General features: G+C 31.4%; 1 protein-coding gene across 1 annotated transcript; it reads left to right on the top strand.

Annotated features, from left to right (window-relative positions):
* Nucleotides 1-1,748: 1,748 nt before the first annotated feature.
* On the top strand, nt 1,749-8,496 carry LOC107852850 (probable pectinesterase 68). The gene is made up of 5 exons (XM_016697896.2): nt 1,749-2,057; nt 3,220-3,409; nt 5,196-5,402; nt 7,286-7,524; nt 8,215-8,496. Exons 1-5 carry the CDS (start codon nt 1,819-1,821, stop codon nt 8,369-8,371), a joined length of 1,032 nt encoding a protein of 343 aa, XP_016553382.1. The 5' UTR covers nt 1,749-1,818; the 3' UTR covers nt 8,372-8,496.
* The last annotated feature ends 205 nt before the right edge of the window (nt 8,497-8,701 follow it).

Below are 8,701 nucleotides of genomic sequence, written 5' to 3'. Positions count from 1 at the left end.
AATTAAAGTGCTATTACTCCAAAAAAAATTTACTTAAAGTGGGTATCCACATAGTGACAGCAACTACTATATTACAAAACTGTAGAGGCCATGCTAGGACCATTATTTTCCTTCATGCACACCACATTGCTGTATTAAACCTATATGTTTCCCCACATGCTGCCTAATAAAAATGACCGTTTCAACATTTTAATTATCCCTAAACTAAGAGAGATTAATAGCTAAATAATTTGTGCCATAACTTTGCATGCAGAGGACGTTTATTCAAGGCATAAGATATTGATGAACATTTTATAAAATTTGGCCTCAATTAATAACTGAGCACTCCAATTTTGAGGATTCATATCTAGAGTTTACCTTAGTTCGTTTTTCCTGTGTTAGTTGAACATTTCAACTTACGAAATGATCATCAACATCGGATGTCCACGAAACAACGTGTACGCGTTGAGGTAACTAAATGTTGGAACTGTTATCCCTTTATTTAATGTATCATATTTCTTTTCTATATGAGTTGTTTCTCCCTTCATTTTTATCGTTGATTCTTAATTACTTGGCGATTCAAATAGGCAGTAATATTTTCTTTGTCTATAGTTTTATTCAAGTGCGTTTTGTATATCTTAACCTTTAGTATAATATTTAATGATGAATTAATTACTTGTACTTTTATGCAAACAGTTATATATACTCAGAGAGTTACAGGATTGACAACATGCATATCTGATTTTAGATGATTCTGAGTCTCTGACAGGAAGGCAGCAGCCCTTTCTATGACTTTAATTTATAACAGAAAATTAAAGACTAGAACCAGTCTTTATTGCCATACCCAAAAATGATTCAACAATTTCATTATCTACAACAATAATAATATACTTGGTATAATCCTATAAATAAAATTTATAGTGGGTAATATGTACTCAATCTTATTCCTACCTCGTAAAACTAGTATATTCTAATATTGCATCCAAATCTAATTTTTGTGAGACTCTATCTCGTTTGTTTTATTAGTTTGTCGCAATAAAATGATATATTGCTATATTTGATAGCTTATATTAACTTTAAACCTCTTACTTTACCTTTAAATGAACAACTCTCCAAGTTACAAAAATATTATGGTGTGTCTAAAATTACAAGTTTAAAATTTTTTATAATATCAAAAATATTATAACATGTTTAAAGCTATAAATTTTATATCTTGTCAAAATGTATATTATAAATTGAGATAGAACTAAGAATAAAATTACAAAGAATCGATCGAATATTTAAAGAGACTGTAACCTAATAATTAATAAAATAAGTTATAAACCATGAAGACTACCATATTTAAGTCTTAACAGAGGAAAAACACTTGGAATAATTCGTTCTTATTTATCTAAACCTCGATTAACAAAATTACCCAACATCAAAGGAAAAGAACCCCTAAAGGCTCTTTTTCTTCATTTGCTTTTTTAAAATATTGTTGCTTTTTACTGCTAATCACAGAAATCTAAGTTACAAATGATGGGAACAAATGTAAGAGTCCAACTTCTTGACTTTTGAACAAAATGGCCACACTTTACAAAATATACAAATTAATTATTTATACACCAACAAAATGGCCACACATTACAAAATATATACAAATTAATTATTTATACACCAAAAAAGAAAATATTCCTAAATGCGAGGGAACCCAGAAATATGACCGTTGCAGGTTCCAAATTACCCATACCATATATATATACTTCATCCACTCTTTAACATTCTTCTCTAGTTCCATAAACATTCTCTTTCAGCTCATCAAATTCTCTCTCAATTATTAAATACTCTTACTTTAATTTAATGGCTATTTTCATTAATTTTTATTTAATTTTCACTATTTTCTTCCTGAATTACTTGTTTTTTCATGCAGATTCAGCTAACATTACTAGCAAAAAATGCGTCGGGCCGATCGGCACCCGCCATATCTCCGTTAACGTTCATGGTTTTGGAGATTACCAGTCAGTTCAAGATGCAGTGGATTCAATTCCTCAAAACAATAATATGAATGTCATTATTGACATTTGCCCTGGTTATTACATGTAATTATATCTTCCTCCCTTGTTCTTGCATTATTAATTACTACGTTTAAGTTCTGTGCACTAACAATATAGTAACATTTATTAATTAGATTACAACTACTAATAGTTATAATTAATATAAGGGGAGGGGCGGACCTATAGTCAAACTTTTGGTGCTCCGGCACCCATTAAACTCGACGCATATTAGGTATAATCATATAAAAAATGTATAAAATCTCGTAAAGATTTAGAAAAGCATCCAGTGAGCCAAGAAGATGGTCGGTGCTTTAGTTTCCAGGCAGAACCTTAAAACTTTAAACGTCAATAGATGTGTCCGAACCTTCAGTGCACCCACAACCTCTAAACTCTGAGTTCGCCACTGAATTTAGTATCAAAGATTAAGCTACATTGATCGTGTTAAAATTCTAGATATGTATATAACTTAAAAATATGCCCATTGTTTCTTCATGAAATACAGATAGTATGGTTAGATTCCTTATCTCATACATCATGCAAGTATTATCTATATGGAGTGGTATTTAATTTTATTTGTCCAAGTACGTGAGCACATGTTTCGTCCATTTTTCATTTATATGGACCCCATCTTTTCATATATCACGGGTGTCACTTACTCCCTATATCCTAATTTAAGGGGATTAGGGTCTAGCGGAGTGGCAAACACATTAGTGGACGAGTAAAAGTGAATAGAGAGAATTTTTTTTTGATAGATTAAAAAAAGTGCCCACGTCTACTAAAAACATTCTCTGTTTACCTCCAAATTAGGAGCAAATTATACGTACCCTCCATCGTTCATATACTTCACTGTGTGAAATTACACAGAATTTTTTTCATAGAAGGGATTAATGTTGCATTAAGTAAATAAGCAGTCTGTAGGGATGTCCATGGGAGCGTTAGCTCCGTTAGTGTTAATAATTAGGGTCACATCCCGGCCCCGTAGGCAAATGTTGGAAGTCTTGCTTTTCCTTACAAAAGTAGTACCCCCAAGCTTCTATAACTGCAGTAACATACATTGGGGTGGGGTGGGGGGTGAGGTGGGGGGAGATTGCACCGAATGTTGTTAATATAATGGGTTAAAATGAAAAATATATGTCACGTTATTCGAGACGGATGGAACATTGTTTTTCAAATTACTATTTTAATGAAATAATTTTTGGGGATGCAGTGAGAAAGTGGTGGTGCCAGTAACAAAACCATACATAACGTTTCAAGGAGCTGGGAGGGACGTTACGGTAATAGAATGGCATGATAGAGCAAGTGACAAAGGAGCTAATGGACAACAGCTACGTACATACCAAACAGCATCTGTTACAGTTTATGCTAGTTATTTCTCAGCCAGAAATATTAGCTTCAAAGTAAGTATACTATATATCTATCATATATGATAAGTCATTTTCTTTTCTATCTGTCATTTTTTGTTTCTTTCTTTCTGGTAAATTTTTGAACTTGGACATTTTGTCACTTTTTTAGGTTTTTACTGTAACTTTTGTTTGTGTAATGTGTTTGGCCACTAAAGATAAAAGATAGGAAGAATTGGGCACCATGCATTGTCTAGTGAGTTTAAATTTTGTGCATAGTCAAGTGTATAATTAAATACTATATATTTTACAATATCAAGTAATATCAAGTAAACTTGATCTGCTATCTCGGATTATTCAATTTTTTTTGCATAAAAATTGGAAAAGAAAAAATGGGTAACCTGCAATAGCAAATCAAGTTTCCTTGATAGTGTAGAATATTTTGTATACTGACATAGCACAAAACTTAAATTCTTATCTACTTGGCAGACGAGTGTATTTCACTCTCATGAGATAAAATCGTTGCGAGAATAAAGGATATTAAGTAGCCAATTGTTCAAACTTCAAAGGGATAATTAAGTGTCCGTTTGATCATGAATATTTTTTACCTTTTTTCAAATTTGAACTCCTGTAATCATGTTTGATTATAAAATTTCGGAAAAGTTACTCCAAAATTTGGAAAACACAAAAATAGTTTGTTTTTAACTTTTTTTCTCTTCAAATCACTCACAACTCTAATTAGTTTTCAAATTTAGACAGTTTTGATAATGGCCAAACAGAACCTAAAACTACTGATAATTTAGAAAGATTTGAATAAAACATGCCAAATTTGGGGAGTTTTAGGTACTGCTAATCCACTATGCATGCGCTGTGGCCAAAATTAGAAAAATACGAGTGGATATTGCATGATATAATTTTGTCAGAAACACTTTTTGAGTTTGAACCAGTGAGAGAATGGATTTAAACATTAAATATTGATAATTATAATAATAACTGTAGTTTAACAAATTATTTTATGTCAGTACTGTCTTTTCTAGGTTTTTGTAAATTTAACTCCCTCCATTTTTTTTAATTTGCTCCTTTCATTTCCATGAGTCGATGTGACTGAGTTTTAAAATCTAATTAGATTAGATTAATTTAATTTCTTAGAATTAAAATTTATATATTTAAACACTCTATGAAAAGTACTATAAATTATAAAAAAAATTAAATTGATTAAAAAATACATCTTAAATATTGATTAAAATTTGTATGCTTTAATTCTGAAAAAATAAAATAAAAAGGAATGAAGCGAGTAATTTTAATATTGATAATTATTTGTAGTGGTTTTCTAGGCAGTTTGGAGAATGAATACATGTATAAAAGAAAAAAAAAAAATCTATTAAACCCTATCCTTTATATTATTACTCCGTAGTATATTGTCATTTTTTAAGCTATTGATAGTTAAGTCGTCTTAGAACGTCTGATTTCGTAATTTTGAAAATAGATATAGATATTACATAAAGTTTCTTAAATTTAAAGTTACTCCACTTATACACAATGACAATATAATTTTTTTTAACATGATAAGTGTAACACAACTTGTAACAATAAAATAGTTCTAGCTTATTTTTCAGGTAATTAATTCTATTTATTGTGGTTACATTTTAGGTGACTGATAATGCATTCATACAATAGTATTAAAGTTGTCACAAAATTAAAATCTCTTTTGGCTATGCTACTCTTTCCTTTCACCATGGACCCGCGCACCCCCTACCCCACCCAGTGCATCAACCAAATTGCCCTTTAATTTCATATAGATCGTCGTAGCATGAACTAATTTCTTCATATTTTTTGTACGTAGAACACAGCACCAGCACCATTACCAGGGATGCAAGGATGGCAAGCAGTGGCATTTCGGATCTCCGGCGACAAGGCCTATTTCTCCGGGTGTGGATTCTACGGTGCACAAGACACTCTCTGTGACGACGCCGGCCGCCATTACTTCAAAGAATGTTACATTGAGGGTTCTATTGACTTCATTTTTGGCAACGGTCGCTCTATGTATAAGGTACGCATGTAACGTGTTGTATATGGTCTTAGAATAATCTTTTAAAGCTAAGTTAAGCATAAAGTAAAACAATTTGCTATAAAATATTAGGTTGCATTGAAAAGATAGATAATACTTGAAAAAATGTTACACTGGGTGGTTTGGTAGGAAAAGAGTTATCTCACCATGTATATGAAATCACTTATTATTCCATCATAACGGTCAGTGGCGGGAGCTAAAATTTTCACTGAGTGGGTTTAGAAGTAAATATATGGACTAGTCGAAGGGGATTCAACATCTACTATATATTCATACATAAAAATATTTTTGACCATGTAAAAATAGTAGTATAATTTTCTGACGAAGGGATGAACCCCCTGAATTTAATGTGGCTCCGCCATTGATTACAATGTAAATGGTGGGATGAATACTCCCGATGCTAACTAATACTTCAAACTGAACACATGATAAACTAGTCCTTCATTTTATCCAGAAACTATTTATTCCTTATACCTTACACCAAACATCCCCTCATGGTTCTATTGACTTCATTTTTGGCAACGGTCGCTCTTTGTATAAGGTACACATGTAACGTGTCTTATATGGTCTTGAACAATTTTTTAAAGTTACATCAAGCATAAAGTAAAACAATTTGGTTTAAAATATTAGGTTGCATTGAAAAGATAGATAATAATAGTACTAACACTAGCAAGAAATTTTTCAAAAAAGTGAGATTATATGCGCAGCTTTGAAAAGGATGGAATCTTTGTCTGTTCTTGAAATCTGTAGCTAGAATAAAAGGAGGATTACTTTTTCCATTATTAAATGTTCACGCCTAATTAGAGACTAGTATAGTTAGTATAATATTGAGTGCTTATGCAGTAAACTATGACACTAATTCACAATTTATGTCCAAAATAATTAGGGTCTCAATTGCAGAGTCTTTAACATTCTATTAAAACTAGAATTTATAAGCATGCTTATGTTTTCAACTCCACCATGTAACTTCTTCTATTATCAATTAAATGCTTCAGTTAGCCCCCCAAAAAAGTATTTAGAAACTAGTAGTTAACATGTATTATAGGTATAGAAAATATATTTTAAAATGTGTGAAAAATGTAGTTAAAAGGAAATATTAATTATCTCTTCAAAGAATGAATATGATATTAATTCTCTTGGCAGTAAATAGTAGAACTTTATCGGTATAGGGTTCATGTAAACTCAGTATTTTCGATACGGAATATATATGAGCTCAATATTCTCGACACAAAATTTACACATTTGTGTGAAAATTCACTAAAATTACACTAAGGAGTAGTTATGAATCCATATGTCAAAATTATAATAGGGTTACTGCTAATAACCTCGAAGTTGAACCTATAAAATTTAAATTCTGAATCGCATCTATTACAAATCAACAAGCAAGGGCGGGATATGTCTTTTTAAGGGCACGAGATATGTATAAATATTCACTTAACGTGTATAATTCAGAACCCAGTAAACTATATTTTCTAGAATACATAACTCATAAATTCTAAAATAACACTTCCTCTGTTTTAATTTATTTGACTTAATCCTCTGTTTTAATTTATCTGACTTAATTTTATTTTAGTCAATTTAAAAAACAATGACCAGTTTCTTTTTTATCAATTCTTTAGTTGCAACCTTTTCACATAGCATGTTTAAAACCATGAGATTAAAGAACATTTTAATATATTTGACATACATTTTATTTAAGGTCATAAAATTCAAAAAAATTCTTTATTGTTTAAACTCCGTATCAAGTTAAAATAAGTCATTCTTTTTTAATAAGGGAGAGTAACTATTTTTCCAACTATAGAAGTCAAAGTGTGGCTATTTATGATATTTACTATCAAAGTGCTAAACTGCTTTTATTGGTGTAGGCCTGTGAGTTACATTCAATAGCCACAAGATTTGGGTCCATAGCAGCCCAAGATAGAAGATCTTCGGATGAGAAGACTGGATTTGCATTCTTGGGCTGCCGAGTTACAGGTTCTGGCCCACTTTATGTGGGCCGTGCAATGGGCCAGTATTCCAGAATTGTCTATTCATACACCTACTTTGATGATGTTGTGGCCCATGGTGGTTGGGATGATTGGGACCATGTTAGCAACAAGAACAAGTAAGACTCTTCTATCTCACACCAAGTAGCTTATTTGCACAACATCATTTAAGGCACAATCACCTTTTTCAAATTTATTGCGTTCGTAGCCAATAAAAGTTTTGATGATTAAATGACTATAGTTACAAACTTGACAAAGTGATTCTTAAATTTCAAATACGAAAATTGAGTTTACTGCTTTCATTCCTTTTTCTTTTTACTAAAATGCAAGGAGGTTCATAGATAGTTATAGCCACCAATAGGAGCGTAATGCATCTTGTGTATTTGCGTGGGGTTAGGGGGTGGGGTGAGGGCTCAGACTCATATATATATATAGGAACTGAAAAAAAATCACCTTGATCAAGACCTAATGTTCTTCTCAAATTGCTCCAGTATAATGGGCCGGGAGTGTGGGGTGGGGGTTAGAATCAAGTAGGTGTTATTATAAAACTCATAAACAAAGACAACAATAAATAATGATAGTTCAAGAAAATAGAAAATTTTAAAATATATGATAAATTTTGACCTTAGCACACAATTTTTCACAATTTCAATCGCGTATGCCTGAACTTGGTTCAACTCTAACTACGACTTAAATAATGGTTCTAAAGTTGGCTATTTATGTAATCTCCCCCTTTTTAAAGCATTGTTTCTGCTCCTTTTGGGCTTCCAATATCCTAACATGGATTTTGGGCTTTATGACAATTCCAGGACTGCATTTTTTGGAGTATACAAATGTTCAGGCCCAGGAGCAGCAGCTGTAAAGGGCCTATCGTGGGCCCGTGAACTGAATTATGACACGGCTCATAAGTTTCTTGCCAAGAGCTTTGTTAATGGACGCCATTGGATTGCCCCCTCAGATGCTTAAAACATTTTTACGAATATTTTTTTGTTAATTAATTAATTCTTTAATTCCATTCATTTTGTTCATAATAATAATAAAATGATTGTAATTATAGTAATATATTTATATTTTTATTCTTGGAGGTTCAAGGAGTGTTCCATTTACTTATGTTTTCTCCTATGATGAATTTCGTCTCCAACTATTTACAACAATTATAATATATTTGATGTAATTTTATAAGTGAGGTCTAAAAAGGATGATGTTATACAATCTTATCTTTATCTTTTGAATATGGAAAGGGTGTTTTAATAAACATCAAATCAAATAATAATAAGTTAAAAATCATCGTAATAA

This window comes from Capsicum annuum, chromosome 1 (assembly GCF_002878395.1).
Source record: "Capsicum annuum cultivar UCD-10X-F1 chromosome 1, UCD10Xv1.1, whole genome shotgun sequence".
In the NCBI taxonomy this organism is placed as follows: Eukaryota; Viridiplantae; Streptophyta; class Magnoliopsida; order Solanales; family Solanaceae; genus Capsicum; species Capsicum annuum.
Note: the sequence above shows the minus strand (reverse complement) of the source record. Positions and strands in the feature narration are given on the sequence as shown.